The following is a 23,979-nucleotide window of genomic DNA, read 5'->3' as shown; positions in this document are numbered from 1 at the left end:
ATTACTCTATATAACTACTGCATCACTGATCATGTCAGCATGCTTTTTGCAACTTCAACAAATGTAAAAGGATATTCAAGGAAGTGATAGCATTTGTATCTATGCACTCTCCCATAAGCCACAATGCCTGTATATAACAAACAGTTCTGAAGATTTCTGGCTGCCCAGTTCTCTTTATGAAAAAGAAATTACTTCCCACAAAAAAAGTTAGTTTTATTAGTAAGGATAATAGAAGCTATATTTAAAAATAAGATACATATATCTGAATATGAAAGGAGATCAGATGACATTTGTTTTGTAGAAAAACCTCAAATTGTGACAGATCATAAAGGAACAGAGAAAAAGACAGAGCATGGAGCCAAGTATGGAGAACAGCAAGCAAATTAAGTATACGGTGTGAACTTTATATATATGCTTATAATGCCTAACCCTGAAAAGAAGGAATAAGATCTGCTAAAACACTGCTTAACCAGCTCAGTCTTAAGAGCTCTTCCTCTGGACCCTTGCCAATTTAGGGACAAGCTGGGAAGAAACAAAACCTGGACTTCCATCTCAGGTCAGTACTTCTCTCTGTGGTACACCATATGTGCTACTTAATACAAAGAACTAGGACATTTTAGCAATTTGCAAAACCAAAGGATGAGCAAACAAATGTATTTCTTAGGAATTTAAATGCTCAAAAAAAAAGCAAAAAAGGTTTACTCGTCTACAACTTAAACTCAAAAGCAATGTAGTATCACAAATAGACATACATTATTAACTGAATGTTACAAAGCTTAGGTAAATGATGAATGACTTATCATAAATGGTTTTAATAAACATATAGAATCAAGAAAGAAAAAATATTTTTACTGAAGAATTTACAGTTTTTAAAAATTAAATTGTTAATGCTAAATGCTTTGCCTTAATCTGATTTTTGTGTATTTTAAATCCTAACTCTCCCAATAAAAAGACTTTACAAAGTAAGGCACCTTCCAAATGGCTTACAAAAATATAACAGAATCCCAAACCCTGACTATAGTATTTACCAAGCACTATAATATACACCTTGGATTGCACAGTAAGCTTTGGTTAATGTTGTTCAATTGGCAACTCCTGCTTCCCCAGTCCTTCTTACAGGAAAACATATTCCATGATGACATCCCAGACTGAGAACTCAATGTATGCCAAGATCAAACAAGACTGATGTTCCCATGGAAACTAATCCACCCCAGGATTTACTATTCAAGCCTTTTCTGAAGCATTCACGCACAACTAATGGGCAATGAAAACTGTCAGGGAAGATGACCCTAATTTTGAACACAGTTTAAAAAGGTCTTGGGAGTAATGATGAATACTTCTTCTTGCTGAAGGAAAGCTAGCCAGCCAGCAAGAAAATACCTTGAATTTTTAAGATCCCTAAACTAAATCAAGTTTGTGCAGGAAAAAAAAAAACCTTGAACAAAACAAATTTGTGGCATTTTCCTTTTTAGTGTTGAATTTCGACTTTAGCTGTGCTTCCTTTACTTTCAAATTCAACTTTTATATTTTAATCTTCTGAGGTTCTTTCCAGGGAAAGATTTCAGTAATTGTCATTATACTAAGCAATACACATTTTCAATTTACACTGTCTCAATAATCATGTGATGTCCAAAACCTAATTGAAGTACATTCCCCCCCTGACCAATAGGCTTTGGGAGTAATATCTGACCACTCATGCAAGTTGGTTACATTGTACTCAGCAAAACTAACTCAAGACAAGAAATGATGTCTTCAATTCAACTGTTAGGTCTTATTAGCAGCTCTGCCCAAGCCAGAACTGCCCAATAGTCCTTAGATCCAAGAGAAGGGGACAGTAGCCAAATGACAATCCTGATGACTTTGTTCTAGGTTTCTAATTGATGCCTTTGAGCAATAACACTCAATTTCCAATACAAGTGGTATGGGACACAGTCTGAAAACTAAAGGACTAGTTCCTAATGTATACAGCTACAAGCAACAAAACCTTGTTCCTCTCTGTTTTGGCTCAGTGGTTCAAGCCACAGCCTAGTCTTCCTCTTCTGATTTTTCAGTACCACCAGCAGACTACTTACTATCACCTACGAATGACTATGTCTTCAAAAGGTACCTCCTTCTATCTGGCTCTACTTCTTTAAATAAACCTGGGCCCAAGCATTTAACAAAACAGGTAAAAGCGCCCACCAAGTCACGGTCTCAACCCTCTTCCTAGCTTCATCCCCACAGCACTACAGCGCATGCTAGCGCTCAGTATATCTGACTTTCCGTGTCCTTCACACTTAGGAAAATTATCTGAACCCCTCCAGCTTAACAACTTGGCCTCTATCCCCCTCATCTCTCCAGAACTTCTTTGAGTTCTCTCCTTCTCTACAGGAACCAGATCTCTGTAACCACCATTCCTTTTTCCAAATTCTGACCATTGTCGACACCCCAATATAGGAAGCCACCTCACAATACTACGTTAACTGAAGAGACAGTGAGGTCCTTGTGTCTACTCAAAGTACTTTTTTAAGTCTTTTGCAGAAAGCCAAGCAGCTCCCCATTCAAAAATAAAATCTTGAAAATTTGTTTGAAAGCTTTTAAGAGTATTCATGGCTTGTTATTTAATACTATGAGCATTAATAAAATACTGCTAAAATATTAATTAAAGCATATCAATTTCAATGTATACTACTATTTTGATGAACATTAAAGCTGTAGATAACATTCCACATTGAAGGACACAGTTAATAGGGAGGGTATCAAACTGAGTGACATCTACTCTTCTCTTTTTTCTGTTTTCATGTAGCCCAGATTGGCCTTGAACTAACCTGGGGATGCCTTTGAACTTCTGATCCTCCTATCCACTTGCAATTGATAGGATTACAGGTGTGTGGCATCATGCCCAGCCATGTCAGATGATATTTCTACAACACTTTGAAAAAACTTTTGTATATCATAATATTAGCCACTTTAAGCACAAAATTCTATGAATTTTCAGCTTTATGAAACTGAAACTATAACCACAATCTGATGTAGGGATACCTTGCTTGTACAAATAAAGCCTGTCTGGGGGTCAGGGAATAGAAATTGCCACTAGCTAACCATAGAGGTCTAGAGGTGTCTACAGACAGACAGGAAGTGAGGTAGCTGAGCAGAAACAGGATATAAGCAGGGAGAAACAGGACATCACTCTCTTCTCTGCTGAGACACTAAGGAGGTAAGGTGTGCTGTGGCTTGTTCCTTCGCTCAATCTCTCAGCATTTCCCTCTATATCTGACTCCGGCTTTTTATTATCTAGACCAATTAAGAACTGCATTTACAATCTGACTTTAGAACTTTTTAGACTTATTTTTCAAAGTGTGTGTGTGTGTGTGTGTCTGTGTGGCTGTGTCTGTGTCTGTGTCTGTGTCTGTATGTCTCTGTGGATATGTAAACATGAAGGCAGTTGTCCACAGAAGCCAGAAGAGGGTATTGTATCCCTTGAAGCTAGAGGAACAGATGGTTTGAGTGCTATAAACTAGACAGCTAGTATTCTTTCTCATTGGGCCATCTCTCCAGAATCCTGGCACTTTTTTTATAACCTTGAAAAATTCCCAAGCCCCCCTGTAGTCAGCCTTCCACATTTGTTGCCAATGTCAAACAACCACCGACCTGCTTTCTAACTATAAATTTCCCTTTGCTGGATAAGTCACATAAAGGAATCACAATACAGTCTGTGTCTGACTTATGTCATCTATTATAATCTCCTTAAGATTCATCCATGGTCCTTTTTATTGCTGACTACTATTCCATTGTATTCACTCACCAGCTGACAGATGTTTGAATTTTTTCTAGCTTCTGTCTATGGTCAATAATGCTGCTGTCAACATTCATGCATGATTCTTTATGAGGATAAATAGTTTTATTTCACTTGGGCATAATCATAAGGAGTAAGTTTCTGGGTCATATAGTACCTGTAATGTTTTGAAAAACAGCCAAACCATGGTTCTACATTTCACCTTCCTACCAGCAAAATAAGAGAATTCTCATTTCCTCACATTATGCCAATCTCTGTGTATCTTTTGATTTTAGTCATTAAGTGAGTTCATGTTGATTTCTTATTGTGCTTTTAATTTCCCAAGTTAAAGCACAATGGATGGTTTCTCTTATGTTTTCTAGAAATATCTCCTATGGAGAAGCATAACAGCAAGACTCTTACCCACTTTTAACTACATTTTCCTGTTATTATTAAAGTGCTCTAAGCATACTGCTGTTCTTGATACCAATTTAATTACAGTTTCAATCCTTTTCAACTTAGTGAACTTTGTAAAAATAGTCCAGAATATGTTCTGGCTTGGTGAATATCCTTATGTAACTTGAAAAATACACCTATTTTAAATGTCACAATGAAACCCACTTTGTATGCTCAGTTAAAATGTTAGAGCTGGGCAATGAAGGGGATGTAGCTCAGTAGTGGACTACTTGCCTAGGCTATTCCGGGCCCTGGGTCTAATCTCTAGTACTGGGAAGAACAAAAACAATAGGAGCAGATGTGAAGTCAGTTAAAGTGGGATTGCTTTAACAAATGAACCATGCTATCTATGGTTTATGACTTGCTGAACTTCAAACATGCTTTTTTGTCACTGAAGGGTATGGTATTGATAGACAGCTTGAGTAAAACTGTGACCACAATGTACAAGTCTACCAGACTACTTTTAATTTTGTCAAATTGTTCAGTCATGGTATCAAGAAATTATCCTAAAATCTTTAACTGTCACTGAATTTGACTATTTTTCCCTTCATGTCTTTTAATTTTTAATCTTTATTTTGAGGCTTTTATTTTGAATGGATCACATTTTAGAATATACTTGACTTTTTTTTTTCATTATGAAGCATCCTTCTGTTCTGTTTCCATCCTGAAGACTATTTTGTCTGATTTAAATGTTCTTACAGTAAATATTCATGGGAACATCTTACTGTAACCTTTTACCTCCAAGTCATCCACATTTTCACATTTAAGGGTAGAGCTTGTTTGTATTCTTATGTCTAGTCTGATAATCTCTAATGTTTAATAGGAGTATGTGGCCCACACTGCTCATAGTATAACCACAGGCCAAGTAGCTGTTCAAATTTAACTAAAACAAAAATCTGAAAAAGTCAAATGTAATACAGTAGCTATGTTAGATAGTTTGGAACAATGCAAAGATAAAATTTCCTATGTAGTCAAGTTTGATTTAGGCTTTTATACTTAAATCAATAATTAACTGGATTTAAGAGGGCCATCTTTCCATTGGTCTTATAGTTTTTTATATTTGTCCTGTTTACTTTTTTTTTCACTTTTCCTACTTTTTCTTATCTTTCATTGAACTGAAAACATTTTATCACTGTATCTTATCTTCACTATTGGCTCATTAACTCTCTCTTCCTACGCACATTGCATAATGTAGTCCGTCATCTACAGCTCTGTGCTTGTCACAGTGGTGAAGAGGGTGCTACTGGCATCTAGTGGGCAGAGGCTAGAGATGCAGCTGAGCTTCTAACCAGGATAGGTGCCTCTCCTCACAGCAAAGCCCGAGATGCCCATAATGCAAAGGTCCATAAATCCTGTTCTGAAGTTCACTAAATCCATCTGATTTCTAGCTTCCTTCAAGTAAGAGTCTTGAATGCCAGCATCTCACAGCAGTGTCATCCTACCTCCTTCTTCCTACACTGCTTTCCTTGTCCCGTACTGTTGGCTGTGGTTCTCAGCACCTAGCTAGTCTGATCTATCTCTCTGGGATCAGTTTTCATCATAAGAGGTATTCTGTGAGAATTAATATAAAGAATGTGATAAGTATAATCATGGATATTACAGATGCTAGCTTCTCACTAAGTAATTATTATAACTCTTAAGAGAGAGGACTTGAATCTGAAATAAAGGAATAGAAGAACACACCGGAAGAGAAGTGTGTTAACTTGTGCTACAGCTGCCTCTCTGTTCTCCAAACACAACATGGAGACCACAGCCTACTGGATTGGCTGGCAAAATCTGACTCTAAAGAGAATGTCAAGAATCTTTTGACCTCTGATACATAATCCCGTTTATATACCTGCATTTAATTGAAGACATCTGTAAGTGGTGCCACACAAAATTTAACTCAGACTCAGAAATGTCAATAAAAATGTCTATAAGGCAAAAGTTCCACTAAAACTAGCAGGGAAGTGTACACCAGCAGCTACACAGAGCTACACAGAATTAGAAATATAATGGAAATACGCTGCCTGGCTTGACAAGTGATAAAAGCACTTTTCCCATAAAGCTTAATGAGTGCTATTAGTCTTCAAGAATGAAAAAGGGTCAGCCCCACAGAGAGAAGTAACTGACTCTCCACACATGGTCCATTCAAGTGACAACATATCAGATTACTGACGTAACTACTATAACCTGACAATTTCATTAGATTCATGTGGCAGTTAAATGGCTAAAACTTACAACAAAGGGACCTGGTTCATTCATAGGAATCTGAATCTTAAAGTCAGCTTTGTCAACTGCAAGGCTCCTACATTTTACTGTCTCTACTGAAGTTATTGGTCTATTCTTAAAATTCGGAAGGTGACATACCAATCATGGTAAAATTAAACATGTAGAGGCTTCCAGCATTCTCCTGCCTTGTCTCTGCTTTCCCATTCAGGCAATGTGTAGTGAGATGGAACTGACTGAGCTCAGAGCTACTGAAGGAGATTTGGGGATGGCTGCCATTCAGCAAACCATCAGGCAGCATTGTGGAATTCCAAGTTAAAGAAATACCAACAGAAACTCTCACAGTATTTCCTACCAGAGAAGGGGAAGGGGGAAGATAATCATCTGTAATTATTTTGTCTTCTTCCTATATATCAAAAAGCCTACTAATAAAAAAATCAAGCCAACTTCAAATAACTGAGTGAAGAAAGAAAACAAAATGACAATTGCTCAAATCTGATCGTGATATTATTCCTTTATACTTTTCATCAAAGACTACAGATCCCATACACTCGGCACCTCACTTAACTGTAGTAGTTAGTAAACTCCAAGTCCTTTCTACAACTGATAGCATTCAAAGGTGAAAAAAACAAAGCTTTCAATCTTAAGTAGGTTCAATCAAGCTAGGAAGATGGTCAAGCATATTAAAATACAAACAGTAAACTTTATTTGCTGTTGGTTGAGTCCTGTCAAATTATGATTGAAAGACCACTACACCTAGCCTCAGCACCACCAAGCTTATTCAGTAATCTCTTCATCCATTCATCTACCAGCCCACCCACCCAACAAATATTTATTAAGGCTGTTCCTACTATGTACAATTTACTACATTAACAATAGGAACATGAGGAAAACAAGGTCCTCTTCTCCCTGAACTTACAGTTAAGAGAAATATATTCATAAATCAGTGGTTCTCAACCTGTGGGTTGTGATCCCTTTGAGGGTTGACTGGCCCTTTCACAGGGGTTACATATCAGATATCCTACATATCAAATACTTACATTTTAATTCATAACATTAGCAAAATTAGTTATAAGGTATCAAGTGAATAATTTTACAGCTGGGGGTCACCACAACATGAGGAACTTTATGAAAGGGTCACAACATGCGGGAAGTCGAGAACCACTGACCTAAATGTTACTTGACCAGTGATGTAAACCTCCAACTCTAGCCTCCTTACTAACACCCTCCACATGGAAGCAATTTTTTACGCAACTTTAGTGTTTTAAACTGCATTTCTAACATTAATAATACACAATTACATCATCATGTGTCACTTGCACTATTTTATCAACTACTTATAGCATTTAACATAATTTTGTGCAAAAGAAATGGCAAAGATACTGTATCAATTCAAAAAGATTTAATATATTAAATAACCCTTTTATTACTTTCTCCAAACTGCCTTAGTTTTCAAAGATTGATTCATTTTTATGTGTATGAGTGGTATGTATGTATGTATGTATGTATGTATGTATATGTACTTCATGCATGCTTGTTGCCCAGAGAGGAAAGAAAAGGGTATTGGATCCTCTGGAAATGGAATTATAAATTTGTGAGCCACCATGCAAAACCTAGGAAACAAACCCAGATTCTCTTTAAGAACAGCAAGTGAGTCATCTTTCTAGGCCCTGAATTACCTTTAACTATATTTGTCTTCATGTACAAAATTACGTCTCTTCAAATAGCCAAACAAAATTTTCTAGCCTTTTCTGTCTGATGGTCAAAAAGCACTTCTTCAACTTCAGCAGATAATAAGATGCATAATGTCTCCAAGTTTCTTGTTATTGTTTTTTGATTTCTACTTTATTATTTAAAATTTCCTGTACTATGCTCAGTGTTGGCCACAAATCACTTCATTTAATTATAATAACCTTGTAAGTATTACTTCCATTTCAGATTTCAAAGCTGCAGTCCAGGACTAAATGAGTTGCCCATTGGCCACCCATGTCCCTCTCAACCCACAGCACAGCATCCTTCCACTGATATACTTTGCCTCCATTTTAAGACTTCTCTGGTCTGGTCCATTTCCCCTACTAATGATTCACACTAGTGATGGGCCACCACTCATTATTAAGAGTAGTTTCAATAATCAAATGAAAACAACATTATAAAACTATTTAAAATGGAACAATTCTTAATGTCTAAGGAGACCAGAGACGGTCTCATAAAAGAATATAAGGCTATGGCCAGGTATGGTGGTGCACACCTATAATCCCAGGATTCAGGAGGCAAAGGCAGGTGGATTTCTGCAAGTTCGAGGCCAGCCTGGTCTAGTCTACAATGGGAGTTCCACGACAGCCAGAGCTGCTACACAGAGAAACCCTGTCTAAAATAAAAGGCAGTGGTTCAACTCTAAAAAGGAGAATGATCTGAGGCTGGGAACCAAGAAAGTGGGGGACTCTTAAAGTAAAACAAACAAAAGAAGCAAAGAAAAAGACAAGGATAAGCCAAAGGACAAAACAAAATAAAAAACTAAGATTGGAGCATAAAGGGCAGTCCAGCTTAAAAGAAGAATACAAAATCTTATAGGATTTGAACAGCACAAGTGTGTTCACAAATCTTTTGCCTCATCCGAAAGGGTGGCTCAGAAAAGTTTTGACTGTTACTATCATGTGGCTAGGTAAGTAAAGAGACATCTTAAACACCAGCTTGGCTTCAAGTCCAGCCTCTATTCACAGTGCTCAGCTTTTTCCGCTCTCCACAACCATCTACATGGTTTTCTACCACCACAGCTCACATGATTCCGGTTCTCTGGACATTTAGTTAACTGTTTTTAACCCCACACTTTATCCCTGACTGAGGTCCAAATGAGAACAGGATGAAGACTAAATGAGAAGTAAAGGGGGCACCAAGAACAATGCTTTATCGAAAATGCCAAGCAGGTCTTCTGCTCCTGAGGTCTCTTATCCAGGTGAACCCTCCTTGATGACAGCTTTTGCCTATCCAGGCTGCTGAAGCATGACAGTGATGTAAGCAGGGATGAAGCAACACAAGGGTCACAGAGACACAATCTAGGGCTAACTCCTCTCTACCTACTGAGAAAGAAAGTACCTAAAGGAGCAGTGACTACTTGCAAAGATGAATAGCTGTTACCAAAAAAAAATGGTTGTGTTCATACCATTACTATTAGTGAAAAATGTATTGCTTTAGAATAATCACTAATAAATTATCAGACAAATGCCTGAGGAAAGACTAAGCAGAGCTACTCTGCTGGTGGCACTAACATGAAGATCTGAGAGCAATCTCTTACCTCCAATGGTGAGTTGCAAAGGAATCTTGTGAACTGCAGAGTCCAATTTAAATAGAATCAGTTTCATCCGGGAAAGGGGCAGTAAGAAAGAACACACAAAGAAAAAACATTTTACAATTTTCCAGTAAAAGCATCTGAAGTCAAAGTTTGTACAAAGTTTATGTTTTCTATAATGTATAATCTACCCAGAGCAAACAATTCAACTCAGCCCATAAAAAGTACTCAACTATTTGAATTAGTTTACATAAACAACCCTAAATATTTGTGTAAAAGCAAATACAAGCACAATTAGTTCTAAAATATTTTCATTTCTAATTTTTATCTCACAACCTTCGAACATAAAAAAAAACAAAAACACCCAGTGAAAAAAGAATCAACAATCATTCTGATCCTAGCCGTAAAACTAGGTTTAGTTAATGCCAAGAATAGGCAGTCCCATCAGAAAGTGAGAGTGTGTAGCATCCCTCTGCTGCCATGTTTACTCTTATCATCACTCTTCATTCCATATTCCTTCTTTCATTTTTGTTCTTTCTCCTACCTCCCTATTATTTCCCCTCACCTCTCTTTGATTAATGACTCATAGGATAACAGAACACTACATATTACTATTACATGTTGCTTGTCTCTCAGTATTTAAACAAACAATTCTGGAGGGAGGGGCAGGTACTACTGACAATGCAAACTGTCAGATGTCTCATACACACTAAAGGAAATTCATGTGTAACTAGATATATTTATAAAATCAACATCCCCTTTGAGAATCGCTGTGATTATCAAATGTCCAAGTGATATAAATTCATCTTTCTAAATGCATAACAACAATAAGCTGAAGTGACAAGTGTGTTTCCAAGCACTCTTGAACTTCTCTATAACAAAGCTAATTTGTACTCATGGGGAATACAAATAATTTCTGTTCTCTATGAGATACACATTGAGGAGCTAAGGATATAGCTCATTCATAAGAAAGCTTGCCCATCCTGTAGGTGGTCTTGAGTCTGTGCCCCAAAACTGGGAGAGGAAGGGACTGAAATATCAGTAAAATTACATAACATCTGGGGTTCCCCTTCTACACCACTGGGGAAAGGTGTAGAGGTAAGAAATGAGAGTTGAATAAAAACAAGACTCTCTATATTAAATTAATGAGTGTAAGAGATGAAGACAGAGGATTCCTTCATATATGATGATAGCCACTCAATGTTTAGTTTTCTATAAGAAGCTTCCCTTAATAGTTTTGAAAAGTATCAGCTACACCCTCCCCAAACTATAAAATATACCAAAATAACACATTACATGTCAAAGCTACTACTATCACCTAGGCTTTACACTGCAAGATGCATTAAAATGCAGCCTATAAAATTTTTTTCTTTAATGTCAAACCCAATCTTATTGTTAGAACTTTTCTGAAAGTACAAGGTATACCAAAATGCTGTTTCCATAATACTGATATGACACAACTAAATTTACAGTAAATTTTATGGTCTTGAGGTCTTTTGCAATAGCTCAAACTAAGACAAATACTCCTCTTCCCCAAAGCATAAAGTACCAGCTGAGATACTAGATCATTTTAACAATGGAGAGCAACAGGGAAGAAAAATTTTTAAGTCAGAACTTAGATATTATAAGATTTCTATGCTTACTCCTATATGTACATATCAACTATGCTATATGTATACTTTTGGATTTGTAAGCAGCCCAGCATCAATCAAAACAGAAGTCACTTTAAATAACAAACAACAACTACTACATCAATGCTGTCTAAGGAAGCTAATGTCTTCTTGAGGTCCAAAATTTATACACGCACACACACACACTAGCATGCATATTTGTAATAAGTACAATTAACATCAGTAATGCCAAGTTTTCAAAATAAGAAATGTGAAATGCTCATCATGTTTGAACTGCTGAAATACGAAATATGTAAGTTTGCAACCTTAAAGCAGTAAAAACAGAATAACAAATCACAAGACACATACATACTATTCCTAGGACATGAAAAAGATTTCAACATGCTTCCTTTCTATTAATGTGATGGTGAAGCCAGTTGCTTTGTTCTACTTCAGGCAGTTACTTGGAGACGCCCTAACAAAAATTATACAAGTTATGCTCTCAGTACAAATGTTAACATCTTAAAAAAATGATTGGTAAAAGATACTGTGTAAATTCACTAAGACTGACAGAAAAAAATCGGGTTCCTTTCAACAAACAGCATCATGATGACAAGTCAAGATAAGAAAATGACTATGCTCAATTTTGTTGTGAAAATAAGTCACTAAAAATTTAAGTCCAGTTTAAAAAAAATTACTATGGCCAAAGTAAGTAACCCATATTAAAACCTCAATACCATTCCTAACATGGATAGGATGCATTCATGCTATTAAATAAGAAACAATTTGTGTAGCTAATAAGATCTTCCTCAAGATACTCATGCCTATTGAGAAAAACATTATTATTATTATCATGTTTTTACAAAGTCCCTTACTGACATACAGATGAGAATATACTTGATCACTTCAGAAACAATAGGATGCAAAAATATTGCCACTTGCCTTATTTATCTATATCCCTTATCTATTTTAAAGAATCCTTCTGAAAAAAATCTTAATCTAATTGAAAACAAGTAGACAGATTTTAAGTTAATAATAATGTTAAACTTTGATCCACTTAATAAAATGTGTATAATTTTTTTTGCTTGTTTATTTTTTTTGTTTCGTTTTTCAAGACAGGGTTTTTCTGTGTAATAGTCCTGGCATTCTCCTTGTAGACCAAGCTGGCCTTGAACTGAGATCTTCCTGCCTCTTCCTCCCAAATGCTGGGATTAAAAGAATACACCACCACACTGGAAACTTTCTTAATTTATTTTATTTTGTAATTAGTTGTATGCACAAGTGTATGTATGTGTCTCCTCTGGAGCTGGAGTTACAAAAGGCTGTAAGCAACCCAAATGGGTACTGGGAACCAAACTCAGGGTCTCTAGAAGATTAGTGTACTCTCCTAACCACTAAATCATTGTTCCTGCCTCTTATCTTGAATTTTTAAAAGATCAGAAGCATAAGGATTATCGTCTATATTTAGAATTCAACATACAATGTTTCACTATCAATTTTTAAATCCTTTAAACTTCTAGAAGTAAAGGAAGAAAACATTAGGTCAACATCTGTGTTTCCTAGCAACTGGTTCAACTTGTTTACAAGGAGGCATTCTGATTTCTGATCCTGGTACCCACTAGGCTATCCATCACTGGTAGCCTGTCTCACAACACCTTCTAACAGTTCCAGAGAGGCAACTAATGTTGATACTAAATTTTCGTAAACAGTACTCTAGGTGCAAACTGTTAGTTATATTTAGAAAGTTCCTTCTTTTCCTGACAGAGAGAGAGACAGAGCGAGAGAGAGAGCGAGAGAGAGAGAGCGAGAGAGAGAGAGAGAGGAGGAAGAGGAAGAGGAGGAAGAGGAGGAGGAGGAGGAGGAGGAGGAGGAGGAGGAGGAGGAGGAGGAAGAGGAGGAAGAGGAGGAAGAGGAGGAAGAGGAGGAAGAGGAAGAAGAGGAAGAAGAGGAAGAAGAGGAAGAAGAAGAAGAAGAAGAAGAAGAAGAAGAAGAAGAAGAAGAAGAAGAAGAAGAAGAAGAAGAAGAAGAAGAAGAAGAAGAAGAAGAAGAAGAAGAAGAAGAAGAAGAAGAAGAAGAAGAAGAAGAAGAAGAAGAAGAAGAAGAAGAAGAAGAAGAAGAAGAAGAAGAAGAAGAAGAAGAAGAAGAAGAAGAAGAAGAAGAAGAAGAAGAAGAAGAAGAAGAAGAAGAAGAAGAAGAAGAAGAAGAAGAAGAAGAAGAAGAAGAAGAATAATAATCCAGGACAGCAAAAGCTATATAGTGAGACACTTTCTCAAAAAAGCCTAGTTAATTAAAAGAAAATAAAACAAAGAACAGAAGTGAACTGTTTCCATCAAAGTGGAATTCCAATCCTGTAACTGTTCATATCAATCACCCAGAATTTCTTTGCTCCTATTCCTTGACCTTTTCCTTAACACATGGTCTATATATAATGTCTCTACTTTAGATAATCTATTAAAATCTTTATTTAGCATTTTGCAATTATTAATCTTAACCTCAAAGTTCTCTTAGAACCTTGGAAGTCTTAATTCAGCTACAATTCTACATTGTATTAAGTCACACTGTATACTCCTTTCCAATGCCCTGCATAAGCAGGTTGTTTTCCAGCAGGATAAAACTGAGTCTTGTAGCATGAACTCTCTCTTCAGTCTTAATAATAAAAACTCAGAGTCAGCTATCAGGAGGTGAAAGCTGAAAGATCAGAGAAGCAGAGCAGCCAGCCACTAGAGAATTCTTACCTCCACCAATGCTCTTACCAAAGGGACAACTGCGTCCTCAGACTGCCTGCTTCAGATTACTGCACAGACAGCTGATTTCAGACTGCATCTGTCTACAAATCCTCAGGCTGCACAGAGCTCCTGTCTCCTACAGCTTTATATTCCTCTCTCTGTCCAGCCATACCCCTTCCTGTCTCCACCTCCTTAGTACTGGGATTAACTTTGGACGAGTTGTTTCTCTTTTAGAATGGATCAATTTTGTGTAGCCCTAGGTGGCCTTGAACTAACAGAGATCCATCTGCCTCTGTCTCCTGAGTACTGGGATTAAAGGTGTGTGCCACCACTGCCTGGTTTCTAAGGCTAACTAGTATGGCTAGCTTTGTACTCTGATCTTCAGGCAAGCTTTATTTATTAGATCATAAACAAAATATCACCTCAGAATTTTATGTTACAAATGTGGTTCTCATAAACATACAATTCTTAGAAATTTAAGTCAACAAAGGTATAAAGTTTCATATTACACTTCAAAAAGTTTAACCCTTCCAGACGAATCTAAAGACACAACCAGAACCATTTTTAAAGCCTCTCAGGAGAATGAGAATTAAATATGCATATAACAGAGTCAAAACCAAGATCTGAGAACTACTGGATGTTTATCTATTAAAAGAGTAAAAATGCAAAAAAATGATTACTTAAATTCTTATTACAGCCAGCACTCGGGAGGCAGAGGCAGGCGGATCTCTGTGAGTTCGAGGCCAGCCTGGTCTACAGAGTGAGTTCCAGGACAGCCTTCAAAGCCACCGAGAAACCCTGTCTCGAAAAACCAAAAAAAAAAAAATTCTTATTACAGATATTCTCCAATCAATATTTTAGGTTGAAATATTAATCATATATACTACATTCTGACCAGAACTTTGCACAAAGCATCAAGCCTCAATGAATGTGAAAAGATGACAATGATGCCTTTAGTCCCTCCCAGCGAGAAGGAGGGAGAGGCAGGTGGATCTTTGAGTTCAAGGCCAGCCTGGTCTACAGAGCAATTTTCAGATCAGTTATGGCTACACAGAGAAACTCTGTCTTGAAAAACAAAACAAAACAAAAAAGACAATGAAAATCTTCACAGTGAACTGAGTTCAGTAGTCTGGGATCTCATTGGCTCTATAAGTTCATCTGAGTGACTTAAATTATTGTGCCTCTTTTTCTTTTTTTTTTGTGCCTCTTTTTCTTTATAATCTGTAAACCAATTTCAGCAAAACACTTTTCGAAGCTGGTGCCCCATGAATGATACTTATTTCCATGATTCAAAATCCAAATAATGCTTGGTAATGCTGCAAGCTACAGCTGCTTAGCTTCACCTTTGCCTTACGAGAATTACAAGGAATACTGATAATCTAAGGACTCTTCGGACTCCCACATTTACAAAAAGCTTGATTTTCATATAAGATATTGTGTGCAAACTTACATGATAAGGGACTTGTACTTGCTTAAATTTCATGTAAGTCTAGTCAACGCTGCACAGGACATGTCGTAAAGTTAGGATTTATGGTTTTGTTTTGTTTTGCTTTCTTTTTTCTTTTTTGGTTTTTCAAGATGGGTTTTTCTGTATAACAGCCCTTGCTGTCCTGGAACTTGCTTTATAGACCAGGCTGGCCTTGAACTCACAGAGATCCATCTGCCTCTGCCTCCCAAGTCCTGGGATCAAAGGTGTGCACCACCATACCTGGTGGATTTATATTAATTTTTAAGAGGAAAATTATTTCTAAATTTCTCCAAGAAAGGCTCCAAAAACAAAACCATTAAAACCATAGATGAGAGATACCATCTCAAATATGTATGCTGGTTCTGGGTGGTGATGCACCTCTGATCCCAGCACTTGGAAGGCAGAGGCAAGGTGGCTCTCTGTGAGTTGGAGGTCAGTCTGGCCTACAGGATCGAGTTCCAGAACAACCAGGTCTACACAAAGGAACCCTATCTCAAAAAAATTAAATAAATATTTTTTTAAAAACATATGCTGGAGTGTGAATTAAGATACCCTACACCAACTTCTCTACACACACATGCACAATTGCATGCAGAAGTCAAATTGACCTTGGAAAGTGAGATACCTTCCAAAAATCAGAATAATATAAATTGAGTAAAAGCAGAAAATGCCACAAAAGCTACAAATCAAAATTAGCATTTGTTGTTATTTATTTTCTTAATGACTGACAGTCTGACTGGAGTAAGATGAAATCTCGATGTAGTTTTGGTTTGTATCTCTCTGATGGATAATGAAGTTGGAACATTTTTTCATGTTTATTGGCCATTTGTATTTCTTTTCTCACAAACTGCCAGCTCCTTAGACCATGAGTTGATTAGGCTGTTTGTTTCCATATTGTTTAGAGGGTTTGAGGGCTTTTTTTTCTTTTTTGTATATTCTAGATATTCTCAGTCAGATAAATATCTGACAAAGATTTTCTCCCATTCTATGAGCTGCCTCTTCATTCAATTAACTACTTCCTTTCCTGTGCTTTTTATCATGAGGTCCCATTTGTCAATTGCTGGCATTTAGGACCCTGTTCAGAAAGTCCTTACCTATCTCTATTATTTTCCTATAAGTTTCAGAGTTCCAAGTCTTACAATGAAGTCTCTGATTCATTTGAAGTTAGTTGCTGTAAAGGGTGATGGGCAACAATCTAATTTATTCTTCTATTTGGGATATCCAATTCCCCCAAGAACTTCTATTCTGCTCCATTAATCAACTGACCATGTTGTTTACTTACTATGCCTCTGTAATACAACTTGAAATCATCAGTATTCTTTTCTCTCAGGAATGCTTTGACTATCTTTATGCTTCCTAATAAATTTGAAGATTTTTTTTCCTATTTCTGGGATTTTGATGGGGATTGTAATGAATCTGTGGATTGCCCTTGGTTTAATACAACCACTTTTACTATTTCAATTCTTCCAACCCACGAGCACAGCGGGTCTTTCTAACTCACAGTACTTTCTTCAGCTTCTTCCGCCAACAGTTTAAAGCTTTCATTGTAGTGGTCTTTCTATGCTGCTAGGAATGAAAACTAGTCCAGTCTTGGTGGAAATTAGTGTGGACATTTCTCAAAAAATGAGAAATACAGAGTCAAGCAGGGTGGCACACCTTAATTCTAGCACCCAAGAGGCAGGGCCATGCAGATCTCTGAGCTCAGGGCTAGCCTGGTCTACAGAGCAAGTTCCAGGATAACCAGGGCTACAGAGAGAAATCCTGTCTTAAAAAAAATAATAACAGCCTACAAGAAATACATCTATCATATTTATGTTAAGGACTCCAAAGACACTTGTGTATCAGCATTGACTGCAACACTATTTTAAAGTTCTTTTTTTTTATTTCTTACCTAGGATGTGCAAGGTAAGAAATAAATATGCTGAGTGAATAACTGAAGCATCTTTCTACCATAGTGACAGAAACACACAAGGAATTAAAATGTTCATATGATTTGGTGAATAAAAGAATCACATTCTTCTACAACCCAGGAAAAGAAATATGGAAGCTATTCTAAATGTAAAGTTTTGAGGTGTTTCTATACTATTGTCACATAAGAACCCAGACATATATGCACCAACATTTATAAACCAACACAAATATTCTGTATTTGAACATATTTAAGGCAGAGTTATTCTCTGGATAAGTATTATTTCTTTACTTGTATAATTACCAACTAGCAGAAAATCAACTACTTTTAAATCTGCAAGCAGTTACCTAAAATTATTTGCCATACACAATGAACTACTACAGCAAAAACACAAGTGTTCCTTGCTTAGACGAGGCATTATTAGGTGGTATTGGTCACTTGATATGTTCCTCAGATTTAATGGGAAAAGCAGACCTACATAGAAAGCCTAGAGACAAATGGCCCTCACAGCGAGATTACTCCTATCTGGTGGCGCAAGCCTTTAACTCCAGAACTCAGGAGGCAGAGGCAGGTGGATCTCTGTGAGTTCCAGACCAGCCTGGCCTATAAGAGCTAGTTCCAGGACAGCCTCCAAAGCCACAGAGAAACCCTGTTTCAAAAAAAAAAATTACTCCTATTACATGAGCTTTGCACTCTCTAAAATGTGCTTAACTCATTGTAGGTAAATTTCTCAATACTGGCTCAGAAAATTAAAAACAGCTTTTATTATAGGATGACAATTGTCAAGAGCTTTTGACATCATTCAAATTTTCCTTTTTCTTCCTGAGTAGTTTTCAACTTCACAACTAAATTCTCTCTCCAACATTTCTTAAAAACTGTCAACTAAGGCTCACTAATTGGACAAAGCTCCTTGGCCTTCTGAGTTACAGGAACACTGCTGGGTATTGTGCCTTTCTTCAGACTCTGGCAAAACATTTTTCTAAACTGGAATAACAAGCACAAAGTATGTGACTGACTTTAGTCACCTGATACAACTAATCTATCAAAAGGAAAGAACTAGCCCAAGTCTAACCAAGTTCTGCCACCAGTAGAAACCCAGAGATGCTATTCTTCCTCCTTCTCCAATCCAAGGAATAAAAGAAATGCACACGGTGCTCTTTACATGTTTCATGTGGTATAACAGAATGAGTCAAAATAGCATAAAAATTTCTTAAGGATCAAAATTACCTGTTGATGAATTGTATCTTCCCCCCCTTTGAAATAAATTAATACTAAAATTCAAAACTAGAGCTAAAACACATGAGGCCCTGGGTTCAATTTTCAACACTGCAAGATGCAAGAAAAACAGTAATTTAAGCCGGGCGTTGGTGGCGCAGGCCTTTAATCCCAGCACTCGGGAGGCAAAGGCAGGTGGATCTCTGTGAGTTTGAGGCCAGCCTGGTCTACAGAGCGAGTTCCAGGACAGGCAACAAAGCAATACAGAGAAAACCTGTCTCAAAAAACAAACAAACAAAAAGAAAATAAGTAACTGAATAAAACATGTGACCTTTCAATTCGAATGAATATATTAATGTAAATGGAAAAACAAAACAAGAAAATAATTTGACCAGAAGTCTCATTTATTTGCTCTTGACCTTACTGAGAAGGCCAGCATGCTCTTCTTGTCAAATGAGTACGTAACAGAGCAGACTGTTTTACAGAAACAGCTAGAGAGATAAAATTAGAGGTTGCCAAATTGTAAAGTACTTAGGAAGAAAACAGTGGTCTTGATATTTGTGACATCCTGATGACTCCTTATAGTACAGATGAACAGCAGCAAGTATCAACATTCTGGCTCAAACGCCTAACACTGTTGTACTACTACTTCCTCCTCCACATTGCACAAGTAGGGAACTTAAAAGTAAAAAACAGCTGAAGGATACGGAACTCTCTCAGAGCAGCATGGGAAACGAGTGGAGAGCTAAGGTTTAAGGCAGAAAACTGATCCGTTTATACCTTATACCATCAGAAGTAATTTTAACTGTTTTCATCTCATACCATCAACCCAAACAATTTTTCACTGGACACATTTACTCTCAGACAACATGGTTCATAAGAATTACCATCAGGGGCTAGAGAAATTCTTGCAGAGGACCCTGGTTCAATTCCCAGTACCCACATGGTGGTTCACAACCATGCATAACTCCAATTTCAAGGGATCTGATATGTTCTTCCAACCTCCATGAACACCAGTGGTGCACATACATACACACAGGCATGCAAAACACTCACATTAAACAGAATGAACAAATCTAAAAGAAAACACAGCTGGCTCCTACAAGCTGTCCTCTGAACTCCACTTAAGCATGCCCTACAATCTATCATCCCTCTAATACATGAATAAATGTAATAAATTTTAAAAACCAGAATTACCATCTGTTTCATACCAAAAAAAAAGCCATTTCACAGCTTTCATTTCATTTCATTCCTCAACTTTCAAAATCAACAGAAGTATGCACAATTACTTACACTAGTTACTGTGCTTAGGTAAGTTATACCTAACTATAGAGTTCAGATACAAAACTATTGAAGAACTTCAGGTACTCAATCAAAGACAAAGTCACTGAAGAAAAAAAATGGTTAACATGAAGAAACAAAACGTGCCTGGGGGCTACAGAAATAACTTGTCGCTTTAGAGCATGTACTGTACTTGCAGAAGACCTGAGTTCAAATTCTCAAAGTCCACGTTAGATGCCTCACGACTGTACCTCCAGATCCAGGGGATCTGAAACCTCTGATCTCAGCTAGCACTGTGCTCACACACGCACACAAAGGCACATATACATAATTTAAAACAGAATAAATAAATTATTTTACCAAAGCATCTCTCAAGCATCATTTTCCATTTTCTAAATTACTAACAATAAATTTGGTAATCTGGTTTTCTAGCTAATGACCAGTATTTCTAACCTATTATATCTTTTCTATAATAACACCTGTCAACCTGCAAACTACTACTTCATTATGCTTGCTGTTTAATGACTATCTCTGACCATTTATAGTCTTACTCCAATGAATGTTCCACAAAAGCAAAGGATCTTTACCTGATTTATTCACTGGGTTGCTACTTGTTGCCTCTGAAACAGTACCTTATATGTTTTAACAAATATATCACAAACTTAAAAGGGAACAAATTTGAACACTACACAAACTAATGTAAGTACTAAAAGCAAGAAAGAGGATAAGAGATGACATAGACCAGTAACTCTGTGGGGAAGTCAATTGTGGGGGCACAGAGATGCTGAGATACAGCAAGAGCAAAATAATATTCCCAAGGACATATTATGTCTGAGAACAGACAAGAACAAAATACACCATGGAAAGGTTGTTATTTTAGATTTTCTAAGAATGTAGAATGTTTCAGTCCTTTAGAAAATTTATTTCAATACTTCCTTCACCAATGTTAGTTATTCTATATTAATTATTTAGGCCAACTTCTGTTGTAAAAAGTACTAACTTTCCTACATGCTGCCCTGCACTAATCACACACACACACACGGGGGGGGGGGGGTAATTAGGCTAAATGTAATATCCTCTTATCACTAATATTACTAATATTATATATGATGCTGACAATGTTTAGGATCTCAGACAATGTTTAGGAAATTTTAAGCAACAGAAAAATGTAAGCAAAATTTTCTGAGCTAGGTTGAACTCCCTTTCCTTGTTTCTCACCAGAAAATACTAATACCATCATGTCAGAAATTCAACAATGCCTTTGCACGAATGAATATAAGTAAATGAATTAAACCCTTTGGCAATTTAACTTCTATCAGTAGCAAATTCCAAATTCTTACAGAGTTTATGACTGAATAAAATATACCATTGGGTCCTAACTCTGAAATTGCTCATAAAAAGCAATTTTTAAATAATTACCTAAGACTTCTACTTTTAACTGGGTTTTAAGTTTTTATTTAGAGGCCACGGTAGAGTACATGCCTAGCATCAGACCCTAGGTTCAATCCCTAGTACTTGCCAGAAATTCAAAACATTCAGATCCTGCCATCATACAAATTCAGCTAATCAGAAGGTACAGTATCTATAGTGTAGTATGCGACTACATGTAACTGGTCTCTGCATAAGTGGCATTGGTCTCAACATAACTTTGATGCATTAAATAATTTTCTAAATAGATTAGAACTACCAAAAGAAAAGGAAGCTGAAAGTTTCTCTGGGTTAAATAATATTAAGACATTTAAATAATTCCAGGTAATGAATCACTTGTGCTTGCACTTTAATCAAAGCAAATATGTCTAACAAACAGGAATAGCATTTTTCCATCAAGCTGCACATCACACAGAAAGAGCATTGAACCAATAGGAAAGCACAAAGGTGTTTCAGGCCTAGATCACCACCTGGTGGCTGGAATCAGGCAGCAAATTCAGTCCACCAGTTCCTTTCCTATCTTGATGGTCAGAAAGGAACCAGAGGGGCCTCTCCCCTTTTACACACTGACTGCCCAGTCGCATACACTTAAATATAACAACTTAAATATAAACAAGTATTCCCAGAAGTGGAGGTCCTTATATTTCAGCCTGCCACAGGGAGGGCTACAAGTTAATTTTTAAAATGAACTATATAATACAAGCTCCCAACACTATAAATTTCACATTCATACAAGCTGGCTTCATGAATCAACAGCAAAAGCACATTTACAAGGGTCATGACACTAGGGCTTCTTTTCGAATACTCCAGTTTTCAAACGGTGGCAAGAGAAATGAAACTCAAGGGCTGATAGTGCTGAAGTAGAGCCCTGGGTGAACAGTGATTCACCACAGCAGCAGCTCTACACCATAAAGACTTCAGAGATGCACTTTAACACTATCTTAACTAAAGCAAAGGTCCGTAATTCGGATTTACTTTTAAAAGGCAGGGACATAATTTCAAAACAATAATTGAACTCCCATGCTCTGATTTCTCTTCAAACCACATAAATTTTTAACAGAAAAAAAAAAAGACTTTATTTGCCTGGTGGCACACACCTTTAATCCCAGCACTTAAGAGACAAAGGCAGTCGGATCTCTGTGAGTTTGAGGCCTGGTCTACAAAGCTAGTTCCAGGGCAGTCAGAGCTATATGAGACTCTGTCTCAAATTTTTTAAATGAAGGAAAAAAGCAATGTGAGTTATTATAATTATGCATCTGCAGTTGATTGAAGAACACTGTCCTGAGGGCTGGAGAGATGACTCAGCAATTAAGAGCGCTGGGTCTTCCAGAGGACCCAGGTATAATTCCCAGCACCTAAATGGAGGCTCAGACTGTTTGAATTCCAGTTCCAGAGGATACAATACCCTCTTCTGAACTCTTCAGGCATTGCAAACATCTATATAGGTGTATGTTCACACAAAAACAAGCTTATCTTGCAATCTGAGAAAAAAGAGCACTGGGCCGGAGAGATGACTCAGCAGTTAAGAGTACTTGCTGCTCTTGCAAAGGAATGGAGTTCAGTTCCCAGCATGAACCTCAAGCAGCTGACAACTTCCTCTAACACCAGCTCCAGGGAGATCCAACACCTCTGTCCTCTGCAGGTACCTGAAATTACAGTACATACTCCCTTCCCCTTACACACACAAAGTACAAAATAAATCTCTGAAAACAAAAAAGAAAGTATCGCAATGACAGGAAAGAAGTGTTGCCAATGAGCCAGAAGTAATCCTTGTCTGTTTGATTTTTTTTGTTTGGTTGGTTAGTTGGCTGGTATTTTTGTTTAGTTTTGTTATGTTTTCAAGATAGGGACTCTCTATATAGCCATGGCTGTCCTGGTGGATCTCTGTAAGTTCTAGACCAGCTTGGTCTACTGAGCAAGTTCCAGGACAGGCTCCAAAACAATACAGAGAAACCTTGTCTCAAAAAACAAACAAACAAACAAAAAGACCAACTGACTTAGACACGTTTTTAATTTTTATTTTATTTTTTTATGTGTTTACTTTTTTTGCCTGCATCTAAGTCTAAGTACCACATGGGTGCCTGGTGCCCATGGAGGCCAGAAAGACAGCAATACATCCCCTGGAACGGCAGTCACAGACAGTTGTGAGCCACTTATGGGTGCTGGGAATCAAACTCAGGTCCTTTGCAAAAGCAGCCAATGCTCAGACTTTTTTTAAATATAAAAGTCATCAAATCACAATTTTTAAAAAGTAACATATTGGAGGATAGTGAAGAAACTCAGCAGTTAAGAGCACTAGATCAGCCTAACCTCAAACTCAGGCAATCCTCCTGCCTCTGCCTCCCAAGTACTGGAATTAAAGGCATACACCATTACACCTAAAAATGAAAGTAAATTTTCTTAGGTTTATAATAATATGGTGTTATATAGAAACATGTCTCCCTTTTTGAAAATGCATACTTAAGAATTTAAGAATGAAATGCTACATGTAATTTAAACTGTTTCATCCTTTAAAAGATAAAGCAAAGAAAAAACCAACATGGTTCAACTTAGAGGATGAATACACAGGTAAGATGACACCATTCTTCCAGCTCTTCTGTGTTAGATAATGCTCATAATAAAATCTGAAAACAATCGG

General features: G+C 37.0%; 1 protein-coding gene across 7 annotated transcripts in view; it reads right to left on the bottom strand.

Moving 5' to 3' along the window:
- Window positions 1–23,979, bottom strand: part of Ate1 (arginyltransferase 1) — a 118,512-nt gene that overhangs the window by 69,133 nt on the left and 25,400 nt on the right. For all 7 annotated transcript variants that reach the window (XM_040753042.1, XM_040753050.1, XM_040753034.1 and 4 more), the window contains one exon: window positions 9,711–9,743. In XM_040753042.1, coding sequence (XP_040608976.1) covers window positions 9,711–9,743 — 33 coding nt within the window. The remainder of the gene's footprint in view (window positions 1–9,710; window positions 9,744–23,979) is intronic.

The sequence above is a fragment of the Mesocricetus auratus genome, unplaced genomic scaffold (genome assembly GCF_017639785.1).
Source record: "Mesocricetus auratus isolate SY011 unplaced genomic scaffold, BCM_Maur_2.0 Super-Scaffold_4256, whole genome shotgun sequence".
Lineage (NCBI taxonomy): Eukaryota > Metazoa > Chordata > Mammalia > Rodentia > Cricetidae > Mesocricetus > Mesocricetus auratus.
The sequence above is the reverse complement of the archived record's forward strand: the minus strand, read 5'-3'. Positions and strand labels throughout refer to the sequence as shown.